This window comes from Hirundo rustica, chromosome 23 (genome assembly GCF_015227805.2).
Source record: "Hirundo rustica isolate bHirRus1 chromosome 23, bHirRus1.pri.v3, whole genome shotgun sequence".
Lineage (NCBI taxonomy): Eukaryota > Metazoa > Chordata > Aves > Passeriformes > Hirundinidae > Hirundo > Hirundo rustica.
The window spans coordinates 6972224-6992940 of NC_053472.1; the positions used below are offsets into that span (position 1 = coordinate 6972224).

At 52.6% G+C, this 20717-nt stretch overlaps 1 protein-coding gene across 1 annotated transcript in view; it reads left to right on the forward strand.

Annotated features, from left to right (window-relative positions):
- BCL9L (BCL9 like) overlaps positions 1-20245 on the forward strand; it is a 44624-nt gene extending 24379 nt beyond the window's left edge. The window contains 9 exon segments of the mRNA XM_040084930.2: positions 8888-9103; positions 9105-9177; positions 9180-9251; positions 10898-11020; positions 12237-12447; positions 13224-13308; positions 13733-16130; positions 16561-16821; positions 18078-20245. Coding sequence (XP_039940864.1) covers positions 8951-9103; positions 9105-9177; positions 9180-9251; positions 10898-11020; positions 12237-12447; positions 13224-13308; positions 13733-16130; positions 16561-16821; positions 18078-19237 — 4536 coding nt within the window. The 5' untranslated portion in view covers positions 8888-8950 and the 3' untranslated portion in view covers positions 19238-20245.
- Positions 20246-20717: the final 472 nt, after the last annotated feature.

Genomic DNA, 20717 nt, shown 5'->3' on the forward strand with positions numbered 1-20717 from the left:
ATGCCAGAGCAGGACATGTCTTTAGGAACGGGACATTTAGGGTGTTGGGAGGTTAATTCCAGTGGCTGAGATATTGGTGTGGAACCTGTTTAAAGCAATTCCAGACTGATCAAAGTGCCTTCTTCCTTCCTGTCCTGTAACGTGATCTTGGGCCAATGAGCTGCTCAGGGTCTGCTGTGGCTTCTGGTTCCTGTTGTTGTGGAGACAGAGCCTTGGAGGGCACAGGCGTGCCTCGCTGCGGGTGCAGGCTCAGAGCCAAAGCACAATATCCGTGTGCCGAAGAGGACAACAAGTACCCTGTTGCTGGCCAAAGGAGCTGGACGATCGTGTCCCCCTCTGCTCACTGGCTCTGCTCTGTCCATCTTTCAATAGCAGTTGTGCTTCCTCACAGCTTTCTGCTCTGTGTGTTTCCTGATCAGCTGATTCCAGGGGTTATAGGGCTGCCTCAGCACCCCTGCTCTGTCACAAACTTCCTCTCCAGAATCCATGGGACGAGGGAGAGGAAGAGGCATTTGACGAGCATGCTCAGGCTCTGTACAGGAGACTTTCTGGATGTCAGTCTTCAGAGATGTCCACTCCAATGTATTTCATGCTAGCTTAGAGACTGGAGAATTGGCTCAGTAATCCAAGCAGCTGAGGACTTTGAAATCTAATATATACCTTGTGAAAGTCACCAACTAGTTCTTCTGCAAATCCCAGTGCTGACTTGTTTATATCATTACCTTTATAAATGGCCGTCCTGCTTCCAAAAGATCTATTTCCTCCCACTAAGTAGCCTTTGCCCTCTTCTCCCCTCCTTTGTACTCTAATCTTTGTTGTTGCAGTAAGTTTTCTTAATATGATCTGTTTCTTAATAAGGGCAGAACTAGAGTTAACTGTGGAGGATGAAGGGCTGAGTTGGGAGCACTTGATGACCCCAGTTACTGTACCTAGTGCAAACAACGCTGCTTCAGAGCTTGATCGGGCTGAGTCTGGGCACTTGACCTCTGGCCACAAGGACCACTGCAAACCTCAGAACAGGAGGAATGTCAAAAGCCCTTGCTCACTTGGCTAACCATAAGCTAACAAGATCTCTCTCTCCGGGTGGGGAAGAGGGGCTGGGGTCGGGGGGAGCCCCAGGGCAGGCTGCCTCTAGGCCTTTCTCTTCATCTGTGGCTGTACATCTGCTGCTACAGAGGGCTCATTGCCTGCCCAGACGGCTGCAGTTAGTAAGATGGGGCAATTCCTAGCTCTTTCTGCCTATTTCCTTTTGGGTGGTTGGAGACCTGGCCAGGGTTAGATCACTGTCTCTGGAGGAGCTCTGCGAGTTGCTTGAGTGTTTGCATAGGGGCAGAGTAGCCTCTGAGACTCTGGACTGGGTCTGTGGGGAAGGCTAAGCCACTTTTTGCACCTCTTGAGTGGCGGAAGCTGGGGAGTTTCAGCTTTATGTATGGAGGAGGCTTCTGGGGGTAAAGGTGAAGCATGGTGAGGAAGTAGAGCAACTGCTGTCTTGGGGTGCACAGTGGGGAAACCTCTCTCCAGATCAGTTCTAGCCCAGACTCTGATGGTAAAGCCAGATGGGGAGCAGTGGCTCCCCTCTCCTTGAGGTCTCCCCCTCCCTTTCCAGCCCTACACTGTAGTCCCAGTACTGCCTGCAGGCAGCTGCCACCACTCAGCTGCAAGATCAGCTGCGTGTACTGATCCTCTCTGCACTGGGGAAGGTGAAAGGTTTCCCAGGGTGGAATTTCCTGAGAGGTAGTTGCATACCTGCTTCCCCTATGACCTTACACCCTATGTGCCCTTAGTCATGATGGCATGCAAATACAAGGAGATGGGGTGGGGGCTGGAGGGAGCTGCTGGGAAAAGGAAGTGACCTCAGCCATGGTTTAAATATAGGGCCCAGCGATTGCTGCTGCTGAGCCTGGTATTTATAATCTTGGAGGAGTGCTCAGCAGCTCACTGCATCTCTTCTACAGACAGGGCTGGCAGAGAGGCAATGTGGGGGCAAGGTGTTGGGGCAGCTACCCCTGCTTCCCCCTCTTTCCTGTATTCTCTGTCAGCTCCCTGTCCCCAGGTGTGCGGAGGGTACATACATGTGTGTGCCCAGTTGCTGCAGTCCAGGCAATTTGCAGGCCTGCACATATTCAAACGTCTTCCTTTTGTGCAGGTGTGTCCTTTGTATGTTGCATTTAGTGCCAGGATTGGGCATAGGAAGAGTACAACTCTTCCCCAACTCTCTGTTGCAAGCCTGCTCAACGGCAAACAAACTTGTTGCACTGCTGGTTGTACAGCAGGGTGCATCTGGGGTACATGTCCATGAGAGAGGTGGTAGGGGGGTCCCTGCCATAAGGGTTTCCTACTGGGAACCTGTCTGCAAAGACGGTGCTATTCTTCAGGCTGGAAAGTGATCTGAGCTTGCTCAAAGTGAGAGCTAGTGTTTCAGGGAGATTTTCTGCAAGGTGGTATGGGATGTCGAGCCCTCTCTTGCAGTGTGCAACAGGCATCTCCATGCTGCTTTAGTCTGAAAGAGCATAGTAAGGATCTGCTGCAGGGATGTGTTTCATGGCTCTGCTCCCCAGCACAACGCTCTGCACGCTGCAGAGGCCCTGGTGCGAGGGCTCAGGTGCCAAGGAAGCCTGGGGTTTGGGTGCACACACCGTGCCCCAGCCCGGGCGCCTCTGTGCTGGCAGGAGGTGCAGCGAGTTGGCCTGTGCTCAGCCCCGGCCGGGCTGTGGATGCCCTGCGTGACGGTGACACCTAGTGGCTTCGTCCCATAGGCTCCACCTCGGGCCCAGAGGTGGGGCACCCGGAAAACCTGATGCTTTGGACAGCCAGCATGAAGCTGGACCAGCCACAGGCAACAGACTATGCAGTGCTCAGAAATCCTTGTGTCTCTGGCTTGGAGACAGGGGAAGGGAAAGCAGCCAGTGTGATGGTCCTGCTGACAATGGCTAGTCTGTCACAGAGCCCTACAAACAGACTTTGTATAAAAAGAAGAGCAGAAACTTGTGTTAAAGCTTGGAGGCTCCTCGTGAAGTTCTGGCATTGTTGGGTTCCAATCCTGAGCACTGCTGGCATTGCAGACTTCTTTGCCAAAGGATCCTAAAGCAGTTCCTGAATCCTAGATGCAGGTGAAAGACTGTCCTCATAGGCTCAGCTACATCAGCTGTTTACCTGGCATGTGTGACCCTAGGCAAGGCTTGTCTCCCTTGCAATTCTTGTGGAGAAGGTGGGGTTTTAAGGTCTCAGCTGTGAGCCTTGCTGCTCAAGAGAGCTGGTATAGCAGAGGCAATGTGAGGCACAGCTCACTGGCTAGGCTTTTTAGCATTACTTGTCCAGTCCCAGTAATCCCAGTGTACAAACACAGTGGAAATGGCCTGAGGAGATCTCTTCATCCCATGTAGCAACTGTCCAGGGAGGTCTGTGTTCTGGCCTTGCATTGTGGCCTGTGGTGTTATTTGCCAGACGGGTTTTCTCAGGGGAACTGCCCCATACATGTACAGATGAACCTGTCTTAGTGCATTGCAGCACAGCCAAAGGCTGTGTGGGGGTGTCTAGCTGTCACAGCAGCCTGTGTTCCTGGCCAGATTTCATATACTGCAGGATGAGATGCTGCCTCAGAGGAAATTGAAGCTCCCTGAGCACCAGCAGTACCTTTGGAAGAGATTTCTGGCTTAGCTTCCTGACATGCTGTTACTCGACTGCAGTCTGCCAAGCTGCAGCATACAGGTGGCTGTGCTGCCCTTCATGTGGGGCACCCACAGCTTCCTGCAGATCTCTCATTGACCCATCCCCTGCAAGTCACACTAGCCATTGTATGAAGCAGTTCCATGTTATCATCCCAAGGGAGCCACATGTGACTGTCAAGTAATGTGTGGCACATGCAAGGTTTCTGTAGGGAACATACCAGTTGGACTGGGAAGCTAGAAGGATCTGCAAATTTGGTGTTAGACCTGGAAACTCCCTCAGCACAGGACCGGAAGCTGGGCTCTGGCTGGTACTGCAGTAAGGAGGAGAGGAGTGGGAGAAACTGTTGAACTAGGGGGACAAGTAAGGGCTAGAAGAAGTCTTCTAACCCTGATTGGGCTGAAGCTGTGACAGAAGAAATGTTGTAGGGTGCTGGGCAGAAAGCAAATGGCATTCCTGATTCACCTTGGTGTCTCTAAGCCTCAGCTTCATTTCTGATTTGAGAAGGGTCTCACACCTCTGAACTCTCACTTCTGGAAAGTTTGTCTTAGTCTTTCCCTCCATGAAATACACTGACTTAATTGACATAGTATGGCGCTTTTTTTTTTTTTTTTTTTTTTTTTTTAAATGTTCAACCCCTTCTGCTGTTAACCCCAGGAGGACTGGTAATCTAGGACCGGTGTTGGGTCATGTGCTAGGGATCTCATCCAGATTTGAAGTGCATGCTATCTCAGGAGGGAGCAGCGGGTTTCTGGAGTCTCCCTCTGCCTAATGTCTCTCTTCAAGAAGCCCTTCAGTTGGCTTAGGACCTCTCATTTCCATATCCAAGATAATTCGACATGAGTTGGTGGTGGTGTTCGTGGGATTTGGGTTGGGTTTTCCAAGATTGCATCTTGTAGTGAGTGATTGGGTGGTTATGAGCATCGGCTATGTGCTTTTAGAGGGTGTTTGCAATGGTAATGTGGTCTTGTTACTTCTGGGACAGGCTGGCAGAGAAGGGTTAGATGACTTTCTGTGTGTTGCATCACCATGTCACAACCCATTTTGTACGCTGGGTGTCTTGTACGTTGGGTTTTGGTGAGCTGTGGAACACACAGGACTCAGGAGGCCTGGGTTCTTGTATCCACTGTGTGTGCACAACTTGGTAGTCGTGGGAGGGAGGTGTGATGAAGCACCTTCCTTTTTGAATCATTGTGGCTCTGTTGTCCTGGTTTCCTCTCTTGCGCCTTCTTCCAAGAGAGATAGCACAGCAGCAATGCCAGCCAGCTCCTAGATGTGGAAGCTGCAAGACTGGTGGCAGGCATGGGCCCCTCATTCTTTGCAGCAATGTTGGGAATCCATGTTGTCGTCCTTTGGAGAGAGCAGGAGCATGATTCACCAGAAAATCTTCTGGGAATGCAGCGGGGTTTCAGGTTTCTTAACTATCAGCTAGCAATTCCCAGATTGCAAATGTCAGCCCAGTCTCTCCAGCCCAGAGCTTACTCCTTCTCTCCCTCTGCTGCTGTTCAAACTGTACTGGAGGAGGCTTACTAAAAGCAGGTTTTGTTGTTTTGTTTCAAGATTTCTTGTCTGCTAAGGTCCCAGCCTTAGATTTAAAGCTATGGCTTTTCAGATGTATCAGGTGCAAACACTCTATATTTGGATGTAGCCCTTTGTTCAACAGATACTATGCCTTGAAAGCCACCCTCCTATCATGAGGCTGACTGGGTTGGCCCCCTGTGTAATGATGGTGGAATCAAGGCACCCAAAACTTGCTTGGGCTCACAAGTGGAATTGGTGGTAGCTGGGAGCAGAAGCCAGGAATCTTGTCTCCTTGCTTTAACCACTGGGAGTTAAGTTTGCTATTGTCTTTAAAACTACCAGGCTGGAGTGGGTGTGTTGCTAAATTGCAGAGATAGACAGATCTCTGTGCAGTCTTCTATTTGTCATGTTCTTTTCAAGATGTTTTGAATTGTTTGTCTCCTGGTGTCAGTATATCTCCTTTCTAGTTAATTATGGCCCAGATGTATGGCATGGCTGCTGAAATCTAGTTAGAATCTCAGGGTATGTGGAAGGAGCTTACAGCAGTTGAGATGCCTGTTGTCGTACTGCGGCCAGACACGAGAAGCTGGGGCGGATCCCTGCTATCCATCTGCAGCAGAATCCAGCTGTTGCTACTCCTGAAAGCAAAACAGAATCTTCAGGCAGCTGCTTCTGGCATTTGTCCCTTTAGGAATTGTGAGGCAAGTGTTATCCCTCTGAGAGGACACTAGAAGGGAGGACTTCCCAAAGTTTAGCCTGGTCCCTCTGTCAGCCCAGGGTAGCCTTCCATCGTGCCTCAGGCAAGGTTTTGAATGACCTCCCTGGAGCACCAGCCTAGTCCAAAGTAAAAAAAAAGAAGGTAGGTGCGCCCCAAATGTTACATTCTGGAGGAACCTCACAGCTGATGAGGCTCATCCATGCTGCAGGCAGTGCCTGAAGGTTTTATCGTGGCAACTGCCAGGTCCTTTGGCATGGAGGTGTGTGTTCCATGTAGTCACATCTGAGAACCAGAGGGACAGGAGGTGCATCTCTGGACTCTGCCGGCATGGGCTTTTCAGGGCCCTGCGCTTCTTCCTCCCTCCCTGAAGTATTCACCCTGCTGGGCTGTACTAGGGTTGTGCTATGGTGCTGCTGAGCATTCACATTTTCAGTGAAGCATTTTGGAATCTGTTATAAACACAGTATCATGCCCATGCGGTGTGCCACAGGCAGACCTGGATCTCCCAACCTAACTGTTGAAATGGGAAGCACCTCCTCAGTGCAGGTGTAGCCACACAATGGTGTCAGTGGGTTTGTGACCCTCAGGACTGTGGTGCAGGGTGTTGCAGGGATTGTGAGTGCGTTGGGAATTGTGAGGTGGGGGAGGGGCCTCTGGGCCACCAGCAGGAAGGGGCGTACTGCAGGGCTTGCTTTCTGGAATGCTGTCTGGCAGCAATCCTTCCAGTGGTGCTGAGGCTCCCTGTGACGGGCCAGCCAGTGGCTGCAGGGCAGCATGTGTGCTTAATGCTGACAGCTTGTGCCATATGGACCTTCTCTCCTCCCTGCTTGCTCTCTCTGTTGTTTCCTTCCACCCTCAGCTCCCCTCCCCCTGCAAGTGGTTTGACAGAGCAATTGGGCAGGCACTGGGACAGCAGCTCTGACATAAATCTCTCCTGGTGTGGAAGAGGGGTATAAATATCCAGAGAGTGATGTGATCTTTCCAGCTGCTATTAATAGGTCCCTGGTAGAACAAGAGCGGGCAAGCGAGACTGGCTGACACTTAAAGGGCTAGCGACTCCCTTATGTGCTGTGAAAATTAATCAGTGCTAGTAGCTCACCATCTTCCTCCAGGCTAGAGCAGAGCCCTCACCAAGGTGTATGGGGCAGAGGTTGCAGGAGGAGGGAGCAACTAACAACTCCTATCTAGGAAGCAATGATAGGCCAAGCTGTGCACGAAGGATCCCACTAAGGAAAGAATGCTTGGGCGGGCAATGCCACAGCAGTGTTTGCATAGCTTGTCAGCAAGCCCTCAGCTCAGCTTGCAGGGAGGCAGGTGCTGAGAAGACCCCTCTGCAGCAAAGACCCTTTCTGCAGGCACAGAACTTGCTTGCAGTGCATGACAAGCTGCAGCCCTGTGCCTTGCAGTGATCACAATCTTTTGGGGATTATGGTCTGCCAAATGTGCTTCACTCTGCTTTCTTTGCAAGGGTGCAGTGGTTTGCCCTGGCAGAGCGAGCATTTGGCTTTTGCTAGTTTCCAGGCTCACCTTCAGCAAGCCAGGAGCAGCGTGTGTAGTGCTGCTGAGCTCTTGCGGTACTATTTAGACGTGGGGTTGGTCTGGAGCTGGGTGCTTCCTGTCCCTGGGTGGCAGAAGAAATCTGTGCGTAGCATCTGGTCTGCGTGGTCCAAATGGGAGGAGCAGACCACAGCAACACCCTCCGTGTGTGCTGGGAAATTCCTCAGCCTGTGCACAGGGAAGCTTCTTGGGTGCATTGTGGGGGTGTCACGCAAAGCATATAGTGGATGTGAGCAAACAGAGTAATACCTCAGCTTCCATGAACATGTGATTTACTCTCCTTGCCTCCTGATTCCCCAGAGGTAAAAACAACTGTGACGGGGTTAGGGTGTGTAGTTTACCAGGGTGTGGTGTTGGACCAAGGGTTTTTGGTGGCCTTCCAGAATACAATGTGATACGGAGCTGTGTCCCGGTCATCTCTAATGCCTGTGCAGAGTTTCAAGGGAATATTCCCAGTGTGAGCATGAGACTCTGCCAAGGAAAGTAGATCCTGAAAGGAGAGGCTGCTGCAGCATTGCTTAGCTGCATGCATGTCCCTCAGCCCAGAAACCTCTGTGTTCTGCCCTGACCTCGTCTTCTCTGCCCAAACTCTGCCTCAGCCTGCGGGACCTATTCAGAAAACTGAGCTGGGTTTTGAACAGGAGAGCATCATCCTGCTATCCCAGCAGGCCTGTGGCACATTGCATCACCCTGCTGGGCTGGAAGCTCCTGCTAATGTGGACACCCCCTCACCCAGAGAGTTAAAGCAGGAGTCGGGACTATCCCTCAGGCCCCTGGGAGAGGCAGAGCTTGTGTGATGAGTGCCTGCACTTCCCGGCTCTGGCCTTGTCTTGCAACCCACTGCCTCCTCCTCAGTTGCCTCAACCTTTGTTCCCTACTCTGTCCCAGTTTTCTCTTTATAGGCTTGTGTCAAGACTGTCTGCTCAGTTGTCTTTTGTGTGTTTTGCAGGGCAGAGGAAACTTGTTTAGCAGCAGAAGAGGTCCCTGAAAACAGTAGGGCACCAGATTTCTCTCTAGGGTCACAAAGTTGTCTAAGCTCTGGGAACACCTGCAAAATAGCTCTGAGCATCCTTCTGCTCACCAAAGGGCCAGGCTGGCATGGAGCACCCATTTCTCATCTTGGCCTTGGGAATGAGGGCGCTCGTGTCTGTGGCTCTTCCCTGAAGTACTGGCAAGTCTGCCATGCCTGAGTGAGAGTTTACAGCTTGTCAGCATGTGAGTGAGTAACTGCAGAGCAGGATTTTTTTGCTCTAAGGAGCCAAGGCTAATTCCCAGTATGAGCAGCTCTGGGTTGTGCCTTGCCCTGGACTTTGTCTGGTCCTGTGACCAAATAACAGCCCCAGTGCACTGGTCCTGGGCTGTGCCCCCAGCAGCTGCACCTGTGTGAGGGGCACCATGCTGACTTGCTGCTCTTTTCTCTTGCAGGTTTCTGATCTAAGGGGCTGGGAGCTCCCTCCACTGGCACTGTGGGAAGCTTTAGCCAAGCCAATGCACCCTGACAACAAACTGCCCAGCCATGGCAAGGCAGGCAGCAGCAGTGCCCTGGCCCAGCATCACAATGTGAGCCAAGCACCCACCTGTAACTTGGGCTCAAAGGGTGTGGGGGGCAGTCAGCATGGCAGCAAGGCCACTCAGATTTCCCCCTGGCAACTCTGGACTGAAAAACAGCCAGAATGCTGTCCCAAACTTCAGCTCCTTGAAAGGCAAGGTGAAGCGGAACGAAGCATCTCAGTGGACTCCGGAGAACAGCGAGAAGCCAGCACCCCATCACAGGACACAGAATCAAAAGGTAATGCTCTCCTAGACCTTGCCTCAGCATGTCCTCCTCTCAGTTGGTATAAACATCTTGGCAGGGACTTGGGATGGGAGCATCTTTGGTTTCTGTGCTGTGTATTCTGTTCAGGCTTGTCCTGGCTGCTTCTGTGACTTTGCTTCACTGCTTGTCCATGTCTGCAGTTTTTGGACCAGAGTGGCTGAATTCTCATTGCTTTGCATTTCATGCCGTAAACATTTGTTACACCCAGAATCTGGCACTGGTTTTCACAGGCTACTGAGGCCATCTAAGCAAACAGCATGGTTCGCTGAAACTACAACCGAATTCCCCTGCATGTGCAATGTGCAAACTTTTGAGACTGAATTGTTTTCTGTCTCCTTGCTGTTGGTAGAGAGCTGCTTTGTGGTGTTGCAGCTGCCCAGCGACTCAGTCATGGTTAGCAAGGGGGTGCTCTGAGGGTCACTGTCTGAACAGTTCTGTGGTTTCATCAGCAGTGGATAACTTGTGTTACAGCGTGTGGCTTCTCAAAAAGGGCTGAGTCAGTGCTTAAAAATGCTTTGCCTTCCCTGTCCTCAGCAGCCTTTCCTGTAACCTCTTGCATTCCATCAAGCTCTGTGTTCAGTGGCTGTGTGGGATACTTGAGCATCTCCCAGACAGTTGTAGGAGGAGAAATTCCAGTGGTGCCGCTGGTTCCAACCAAGACTCACACCTGGTCCGCAGACACAGAGCTGCTGTTCTGGCTTGTGCCCGTAAGGATTTTTTTTCACAATCAAAGCCATGTTGCCTGACTGGCTTAGGCCAGAGCTGTGCCATGGAAGAACAGGTAGAATGTACCTGAATGGACTTCCTGCCCCCAGGAAGGCCTTCTCCCCATAGTGTTACAGGGGTAACTGTACACCACTGATCGTAAGCATTTGCAGTTTTATCCCAGAACTGTCTTGTAACCACATTTCCACAGGAAAATTATTGAAATGGCTTGAAATGCCCGAATCTCCTGTTTTCCTAATACACTGACAGATCATGTGAATATGGTCATGATGTAAAAAAGTAAGGCCGACAATGTTTCATTAGTTAAAGCACGACTGGAGGTTATTCATCCTGCATCTGATTGCTCTCCCTGAGTCCCAAAGTGCCTTTAGGCAAGCCACTTCCTCTCTGAGCTGCATCAGTCCCATCTGAGATGGGAAACACGTGGAGAGAGCATACGAGTTTATAGAGTGCATGAAGGCCCCTGCCTGATTGATGACGACAAAGGACAGAGTCTGTCTCTTGTTTCTGCAAAGGATATGAATGCACCCTCCCATTCGATATTCAAATTTTAATTGCTGAATCACAGGCCCTTTAAATTTACAGTTAATGCCCAAAGCTCTCTAGTTTGGAACTGCAGGTAGATACATCCTGTGTGCAGGCAGTAAGAAATACATCTCATTCTGAAACTTTGGCTCTCACAGGGAAGTCTCACTAGATCTGTCTGCTAAGACAAGGAGCCCAGACTGAGCAGATGCTTCAGGTTCTTAAGCAGTGCTGGGCAGATGTCAGAATAAAGCTTATTGCTCAGTGCATTCTGGTTGGGTTGGCACTGCCAGCATGCAGCACCCAGCTGGGCAGGACCCCAGCCTTTCAGCCCCTGAAGCACCTCTGATGGCCCTGTCCCTTTGCAGGTGAGGTGGCTCCCCGTAGTAAGCGCCGGTGTGTGCTGGAAAGGAAGCAGCCATACAGCGGTGATGAATGGTGCTCTGGGCCGGACAGCGAGGAAGATGACAAACCCATCAGCAGTGCACACAGTGAGTGACTGCCTCCTTACCAGCTCCGAAGCTTGAATAAAGCCAGATCCTTCCCTACAGCTCAGGAGGGCTGATGACATTGGCACCTCTAGCTTTGTCTGTGTGTGCTCACTCTAGCCAAGTGTGTGGGGGCCCATTGCAATTGGTGGCCATTGTGCTGTGAGAATGTTTGCCATGCAGTGAGGTCTGGGACCTATTTTGTGGAGGTGCTACTGTGATACTGGAGGGAAAGGTGTTGAGGTTTAATGTCCCTGCTGTATGTTGCTCTGGCCACACTGCCCTGGTTGTAATGGCAGCCAGAGTGCAATATGTATTGCTTTTGTTGCAGCAGCTGAGTCTATGCCATGCCACTCACCTTTCCCTCTGCAGCTGTGTTGTAAAGACAGCAGAGTCTAAAGAGGCTCTTGGGGTCTTGACACTGGTTCAGGCAGAGCTGAGCTGGCCTGAGGTGTGCACTTTTCGGGACAATGAAGTGTAGGTTTCTTCTGTTTTCCAAAAGCATGAGCATTCTTTGACATTTTATATCTTCAGTTCACTTTGCTTTCAAACTGTAACAGGGAGAATATCTGAGAGATGGGACAGGGTCCTGTGGGACCCAAGAAGATGCCCATGTTGTCTGCTGGAGAACATGGACGTGTAGAAAAGCAAGGGGAGGGTGGTGTCTCTGCCTGCCAGCACATAGTTCCCAACATCTCCAGAACATCAATTTGCACTTCTCGACACAGTCGACAGCCTGTGCAGCCTGTGCGGGAAGGGATAGTCCTGCTTCCCTTGTCACAGCCTGCTCCCAGATCTGCCTGGCGGGAATGCGTCACGGTGGAGCTGCCCAGGAGCAGGGGCTGGCAACGGGGCAGTGCCCGTGTCCCCGCGCTGGGTTCCCAGCGATGTCTCCTGTGTAAATGCTGTGGTGGCAGGGTCGGGCTGCAGGTGCTGCTGCGATGGGGAGAGGCTGCTGGAGGGTAGCAGGGAGTCAGCTGAGTTAAGGGGCGAGGGTAGAGGAAGGCAAGGCATGCCTCTGATAATTGCAGTGCTTAGTAATGTTCATTATGGATCTTACTTAATAACGGCTGACGAGTCTCAGTCACCTCTGCCGTGCGCAGCGGCCCCAGGCCGGGCGGGCCAGTGCTGCCACCCGCTGGAGGCTCGGCCGTGCCGCCCGCGGGCTCTGACCCGGCAGCAGTACCCGCCCGGCAGCTCGTCTCCTCTGCTCCCGCAGGCTGTAATGTAGCAGATCCTGCGATGTCCACGGCCCCACAGCTTGGCCCAGGGTCCAACCCGCTGCCTAACCTGAGCGAGAGCAGTGCTTCCAGCGTGCCTCATGGTGCTGCCCCTGGCTTGCGGTCAGAGGCTGCAGGAGGTGGAGGCGGCGGAACAGGGAAGCAGCCTTCACAGTTTGTTTACGTCTTTACAACACACCTTGCTAACACGTAAGCAGTAAACCCCATACCTCCCCTCTTGGTATTGGCTGGCCTTGCCACACCTGGCCGGCCTTGTCACACCTGCCTGCTGCATGCAGCACTTGAGCACAAGAGAGCTGGAGAAACCTGTGCCTCTCTGGTTGCACAGAGTGGGAAACCCCTGGGGTTCATGAGGTAGCCACTGGCAGCCACTGCAGGTGAGCAAACTTGGATTTAAATGCCCACTTCCTCCCAGTGAGGCTTGTCTCTGCACTCTGTTTCACGCACTGTAGAGCCCATCTAGTCAGCATCCAACAAAATGATTCATCCAAAGCAGTGTGAGCTGCTGGTCTGACTCAAAAGTATCTAAGGGGTGGGTGTCACAGGGAGTGTAATGTAACACATGGTCTTCTCCACACAGTTCCACTCTTCTGTCCTGCATTGTCTCAGCTATAGAGTCTTAGCAGTTTAGTTTAGTCTGTTTAGGTTTAGAGCTCTGCTGTACCACACGTTCAGTGTGGGAGATTCCAGAGCATCTTGGTGACAACCACTTTAGGACAGCAGGCACAAAGCAAAGCCTGTCACAGGACATTAGAAGAGGGAAATTGGACAGCAAGTGATCATCCATTGGAGATCCTCACTGGGGGCTGTGCAGGACAGATGGGAGGACTCTGAGAACATTCCCCCTTCTTGGTTACCTCCAGAGATTTCCTTCTTCCTGCAGAACTGAAAAATGGAGGTGGCGATTGGGATGGGTAGGATGGGGCACAGTGCCCGTTCTCAAGTGATCTGTGCTCTCTCCCTAGAGCTGCAGAAGCTGTCCTGCAGGGCCGAGCTGACTCCATTCTGGCCTACCATCAACAGAATGTCCCACGGGCAAAGCTAGACCAGGTATACCACCTGTGAACCAATTGCACCTGTTGGCACATGCTGCTGACTATTACCCTTCCTGTCTGATGTGGCCATTCTCCCCATCCCCTGGCTCAGCTGTGAAAGAGGGGGTTGCCAGAATGCCCTTTCAGTGGAGCGGGAAGCTGCTTTGCTGCGAAATCTCTTTGGCACAAGTCCTTGCTGTTGTCAGCTGTGAAAAGCTGACAACATCGGGCATGGCATGTTCCCCTGCTGCCATATGTGCGGAGTACTTCCTTGTGCATTCCTAGATCATTTAGTAGTGCCTACATTTTTTCCTGCAAGGAATGAAGGTGAACTACCATGAGGCTTCATTTTGGGACAAAGGGGTCTCCTGCAGGGTGCAGGGAAAAATACCCTCCTAGGATCTTTCCCTGCTCAAGTTTATTCCCGTTTTCTCTGCCAGGCACCACCTGCTCCTAAAGTGCTGGGCGTTGCTGAGTCACTTCCAATTAATCCTCCTGCTGCCAACACTCCACAGTCCCAACCACTGGCCCCTCAAGCAAGTCAACCACAGCCACAGCCTCCCCCACCACAGCCTCCAGCCCCACCACCTCAGGCCATCAGTCAAACACCTTTGCCAGCACCCAGCAGCCTGCCCCAGGAAGGGACAAGTGAAGATGGGCGGAGAGATCTGACTCCCAACTCTTTGGGGAACAATAGCAGCAACAACCAGCCTGGAAGTAACCATCCAAATACGCCCACTGCATCTGCCAGCACCATGCAGCCTGGGCAAGTGGACTCCTCTGCTACGCCCAGCTCCAGTCTCCTTGGAGAGGGCCCAGGCCCAGGGATGCCAGGGAATGGGCAGGCAGGCCTGGGCCCCAGGAATACCATGAACTCAGAAGGCCTCTCAAAGGAGCAGCTGGAGCACCGAGAGCGTTCTCTGCAGACCTTGAGAGACATTGAGCGCCTGCTGCTGCGCAGTGGGGAGGCCGAGCCCTTCCTTAAGTCTAGCCAAAATGCGGGTGAGGGGGGGACTGCCCCTCAGCCACAGGCTGCCCCTGCTCAGCCCCCCGCGCCTCCTGCCAGCATGAAGAAATACGAAGAACCTCTGCAGTCCATGATCTCCCAAACCCAGAGCCTTGGTGGGCCTGGCCTGGAACACGAGGTGCCCCACCACTCTGGTGCTGACATGGGACAGCAGATGAACATGATGATGCAGCGGCTGAACCAGGACAGCCTGACACCAGAGCAAGTGGCCTGGAGGAAGTTGCAGGAAGAGTATTACGAGGAAAAGCGACGGAAAGAGGAGCAGATCAGCATCCATGGCCGGCCCATGCAGGAGATCATGATCCCACAGTCAATGGGGAGCATGATGATGCGTGGGCCTCCACCACCCTACCACAGCAAGCCTGGAGAGCAGTGGCCACCAGGAATGGGCAGCCAGCTGCGCGGACCCATAGATGTGCAGGACCCTCTGCAGCTGCGGGGAGGGCCACCCTTCCCTGGGCCACGGTTCCCTGGGAATCAAATGCAGAGGGTCTCTGGCTTTGGAGGGATGCAGAACATGCCTTTGGATGCTCTTGGGCCCATGAATGCCATGCAGAGGCCAGTCAGGCCTGGCATGGGATGGAGTGATGATATGTCTCCTATGGGAGGCCCTGGGAACTTTCCACAAGGCACCTTGTCCTACCCACCAGGGCAAGGGGACCCAGAAAGGTTTATGAATCCCCGTGCCAGAGAGGAGATCTTGCGGCATCAGCTCATGGAGAAACGCCCAGTGGCAATGCAGAGGCCCATGGGGATATCCAGTAACTCCATGAGCCAGGGCATGGAAATGGAGAGGATGATGCAGGCTCACAGGCAGATGGATCCATCCATGTTTGCTGGGCAGATAACGGGTGAGAGCCTGAGCAGTGCCCCAATGGGAATGGATTTTGCAGGCACTCGGGGGATGATGAGCCCCCCTATGAGTCAGTCAGGCCTTCGGGACATGGACACACCCATGGGCCCTGGCAACCTCAACATGAACATGAATGTCAATATGAACATGAACATGAACCTCAATGTCCAGATGACCCCACAGCAGCAGATGATGATGTCGCAGAAAATGAGGGGCCCCGAAATGATGACCCACCAGGGCATGAACCCTGAGGAGCTGGCAAGGGTTAGGGCTCCGAACGGCAATGGCAGTGCAATACTAACGGGACCCCAGAAAATGATGATCCCCACTCAGTTCCCAAACCAAGGACAGCAAGGCTTCTCGACTGGGCAGGGGTCTTACCCCAGCCTGCCCCAGGAGATGGGCAGTGGCTCAGACATGTTCAGCCCTGAGCAGGGCAACATGCCTGTTGGGAGCATCAGTGGCACCACCAGACTCAGCCACATTCCTCTGCCTCCGGCCTCCAATCCCACTCCCACAGCAGGGGGAAACCTGGCCAACATGCACCCAACACCTTCCCGGGGACTGGGCCGCCGGCCCTCTGACCTCACCATCAACGTGAACCAGATGAATTCCCCCAGTGTGGGTCACCTCAAGTCTCCCACCCTTAGCCAGGTGCATTCGCCACTGGTCACCTCCCCGTCTGCTAATCTCAAGTCCCCACAGACACCCTCACAGATGGTCAGCATCCCACCTTCAAACCAGTCTGGACCCCTCAAGTCCCCCCAAGTGATGAGTTCCTCTCTCAATGTCCGGTCTCCAACTGGCTCACCAAGCCGCCTGAAGTCCCCTTCTATGGCTGTTTCTTCCCCTGGTTGGGTACCATCTCCCAAAGCCACTATGCCTAGCCCAGGAGTCAACCAGAGCAAGCAGACTCTCAACATGAACTCATCTGCTTCCATCGGAGCACTGGATCAGGGTATGCTGGGTATTTCGTATGCGAGTGCATTGTCTGTGCTTAGTTTTGGTGAGGACAGGGTTTCTCTCCAGCCCACAAGCTCTCTCTGGAGCAGGAAGACACATGTTTCTGTGCCTGGCCCCGCATCTCACGGAGCAAGTATTTTTTCCCCAGAGTCCAAACAGGGCCTTTTCAGGTCGATCTTTGAGACAGGCAGCAAATGCTGTGTCTGTGCTGGGCAGTCAGGGACAGGTTTAAGTGGAAGTTTGTCACTGCTCTGGGGCAGGGTCTCTGCATGAGCCTTCTCAGTGTCCAGAGAGTGCTGGACTGTGCCAGCTCTATTCTTTGCAGCCTCGTCTGGTCACTGCTGTCATGAGATGACAGTGTTGCTCTCTGGTGGGAGCAAGCCACAGTGTGTGAACAATACTAATTTGATCCCTCTTGCTTGCAGGTTCTCTCCCTTCTGGGCCTCGGAGCACTTCTTCTGCACCAGCCAGCAACACCTCTAGCACCATGAATCCAAACATGCCTTTTACTTCCTCTCCAGATCCATCCCCTTCCCAGAACCCCCTCTCACTGATGATGTCCCAGATGTCCAAGTACGCCATGCCCAGCTCCACACCACTTTACCACAATGCCATCAAAACCATCGCCACCTCTGATGATGAACTGCTGCCAGACAGGCCTATGCTCCCACCTGGAAGTATGTCAGGTATCTGCTTCTGGAGGTGGGCTTGCAAGGGGTCAGACTGTCTTGTAGCTGCCACTGGACCTGAGGCAGCAGGTGGAGGAGGTATTAGAAACTCTGATCTCCCCATGACTGCCATGTCACATACCTTAAATTTCCCCTTGTTTGTACCAGTTTGAACTTCCCTGCCCTCTGCCCAGGCTGTCCATCAGCTTTTGGCTTGGGCAGAAGGACAGGAGCTGGTTGGCTTGAGGAGTCCTTCTTCCACAAGACCTGGAAGTTTTTTACCTTTACCCATGTAGATATATTGGGCCCAAGTTTTCACAGCTCGCTGAGTTTTCTCAGATCCAGGATGTGCAGGCAGAGGTCTGCTGCTTAGAGGCTTTTTGTTCCTGTGCAGTGGGACAGGGATGCTCTGAATGGGGCTTGGGAGTCTGATGTTTTGAGTGGAGCCCAAGTGCCTGCACAGGCAAAGCTGTGTTTTAACACAGTTGTGAATTCAGTAGGCCAGATATGCTCCACTAACTAGTGGCACTGGTGAGGACACCTAGTCAAATGAGTATTTTTTTGTCACGTGGTTACCAGCCCAAAGGGGAATTCCAACATGCTCTCTCACTTGATTTAGTGGTCTAAAGCTGTCTGATAAATATTTTTGGCAGTTTTGAAAATGAAAAAGCAACTTTTTGACTCTTTCACTGCTGAGCAGTCACTTCGGTTGACCGGAGGCATGCAAATGCATTGGCTGCCTCTGCAGGCACTGATGGCTGCTCTGCTTTTCTGATGGGCACAGGCCTTCCTGCCCAGACAGCACCTGTGCCGGGCTGCTGACTCTTCTGCTTTTTTCCTCCTCAGCACCCGAGGTTGTGTGGTCACTGGAGCTTGCTGAGTGGCAAACCCTGTGGCAGGCAGTGGTGAAGGGTCACTCTTTGCTGTCTTTCAGGCAGCTGAGAGCCCTGGTGATGAGACCATGGTGTAGGGCACATACCGAGCCAGCCAGGACTCTAAAATCAGGGGAATGTAAGAAATTACAAATCTAGCATGGGGCTGGATGAAGCTGGAAGAGCCCTCTGGTGCTTGTGGGCTTGGGGAGATGGAGTTGGAGACACTTTTTCCTCATGTTGGTGCTTTGTAAGCCCATCTTTGAGCTGCTTGCTAAGTATCGTGCTCCATGCTCAGGGCATTCTGAGCAGGACTGCTTGGCAGGCTTTCAGGATGTGCATTTTGCAGCATTGGAAGGTCTGTGGGAAGGGTTAATTCTTCTCTCTTTTTCCTGTCCTTAGGCGTGACGGGGAATCAACCAAATCAACTGCACTTGAACTCTGTGGGGCCTGGATCCTCTCAGAGCCCCATGGGAATGAACCTGCCTGGTCAGCAGCCCCTTTCCCATGAACCACCCCCCACCTCCATGATGTCTTCCCCAAACCCTCTGGGCTCCAACATTCCTATGCATCCGAGTGGGCCAGGGGTGGGCGTGCCCCCCCATAACCCCATGATGCTGCCCCCAGGTCCCCAGGACTCGTTGAGCCAGCAGTGTGGCCCTGTGCCCAACAGTTCACAGATGATTCCTTCTAACCAGCTCGTGTTCCCCCGCATGCAGCAGCCCCACAATGCCGTGCCATCTCCTGCTGGAGGCATGCCCATGGCTCCCAGTGCAGGAGGTGGCCCTGGGATGCAGCAGCATTACCCACCAGGGATGCCCTTGCCACCTGAGGACCTTCCCTCCCAGCAGCCTGGCCAGATGCCCCCTCAGCAGCACATGATGGGCAAGAACATCCCTCCTCGGATTGGTGACCCCTACCCGCCCGTGCTTACTGGGGTGGCGTCGGTGCTGAACGACCCCGAGCTCAGTGAGGTCATCCGCCCCACGCCCACGGGGATCCCGGAGTTTGACCTGTCCAGGATCATCCCATCAGAGAAGCCAAGCAGCACCTTGCAGTATTTCCCCAAGAGCGACAGCCAGGCACCCAAATCTCAGCCTTCCAACCTCCACCTCATGAACCTGCAGAACATGATGGCTGAGCAGCCCCCCGTGCGTCCAGGTATGAATGCTCCCAGCCTCCCCGGGCAGCAAGGTGTGCAGAGGGGACTCAGCATGCCCATGTGCCATCCTGGACAAGTGCCCATGCTGGGCAGGACAGGCATACCACCCCAGCAAGGCATGATGGGCAACAGCATGCACCAGGGCATGATGTCGCCACAGCAGAGCCTGATGGCCCAGCAGAATTTCATGCTGATGCAGGCCAAGCAGAGAAGCATGTCTGTGTCAGGGGAGATGTATGCCCAGACAGGGCATATGATGTCACCTCAGGGCTCTCTCATGGGGCCCCCGCCTCAGCAGAACCTCATGGTCACACACCAGATGAGGCAGAGGAGTGTCTCCCTGGACAGCCAGATGAATTACATCCCCGGGCCTGGGAACATGGCAAACTTGCCTTTTTAACCCTGACTGGAGCTCAGGGCTGAGGAGGGGATGGGCCTGCACCTACAAACATTTTTAAACCTTTCTGTGGGGGCGGGTTGAGGGCCAATGCCGGTGGAGGACACCACTTGGGGTGCTTTTCATATTGGATTCGCCTCTACACAGCCAACCAGATGTGCAGTAAACTTGATGTGAATTGGGTTTCTTTTTTCTTTCTTTTTTGGGGAAGGGGAGGGTGCAGAGGCTGGGAGTGGGGCTGTTGCTTTGGACCCTGCATGGTGACCAGGGACATCCAGACCTTGTGGCAGTTTGTAAAATTTTCACTTATGGTTCTCCTCCGTCAAGCATTTTTCTTGCCCTTCCTCCCCCCCCCCCCTTTTTTTTTAAATTGTCCTTCCTTTTTAAGCAACCAAAATGTGCAAGAGGGTTTTTGAAACTAGCTGTAAATAGGTCGCTGGGAAAGGCAAAATTTGTGCTGTTTTTTAATTGTTCTGTATTTCTGTGTTCTAATAGAAGCCTCAAAACATGTTTTAAAAAAGAAAGAAAAAACCCATGCTAAACAGTGTACAAGGATTGAAATCTCTCCTTGGGGAAGGCAAGAGGATACCCAGGGTGCACAGGATGTTGAGAGATCCTATTGTAGAATGATTCTGTCAGACCTGTGTTGTTCACAAATCTGAATGGTTTTGCATGTGTGGGAGCGGGGGTGGTGCAGTGTCATGCAGATCTCAGGTCCTGTGGATGCATGGATACTATGCCGAGTACACAAACATGACCACTGACCAAGGGCCATTGGAGGGGGTGGTAGGGGTGAGTGTAGCCCTAGTGAAATGCTACTGGAGCAGTGCTCATCTGGTAGAGCAGAGGCCACAGCTTTACAGGATGCAGCTGTTGCTGCTTTCTGGAGAAGCTGCTGTGTCTGGGATGGAAAGGATGCTGACTGTTCAGCTGGAGAAGCATCAAGAATCTGGGCTTCGCAGATGGTAACATGCTGACCAGCTCTGTCATCTCTTCTTCTTCTCTTCTTCTTTCTTCTTCTTCTCTCTTTTCTTCTTCTTCTTCTTCTCTTCTTTTTCTTCTCTTCTTTCTCTTCTCTTCTCTTCTCTTCTCTTCTCTTCTCTTCTCTTCTCTTCTTTCTCTTCTCTTCTCTTCTCTTCTCTTCTCTTCTCTTCTCTTCTTCTCTTCTCTTCTCTTCTCTTTTCTCTTCATGCTGTGTCCTCTCTAGGCAAGGCATTGTGGTGTGTAGGGACAGATGGGCTTTAAGGTGAGTGAGGTGATGCATTCTGATGCTTCCAGGAGAGGCTAGCTGGGAACCCTGATCTTCTGCAGCCTTCCTACACCAGTCTATTACCCATCCATTACCCTTCACCGCCATCACGCTCCCCTGCTGCTGAATGTTTTCCCAGGTTTTCCTTGTGCTTGTCAGTCCTTCATCTGTAGAGTTTTGCAGGCAGTCTTCGCACCATCATACCTGAGCTACTGGCAGCAGCCCTGCCCTGTG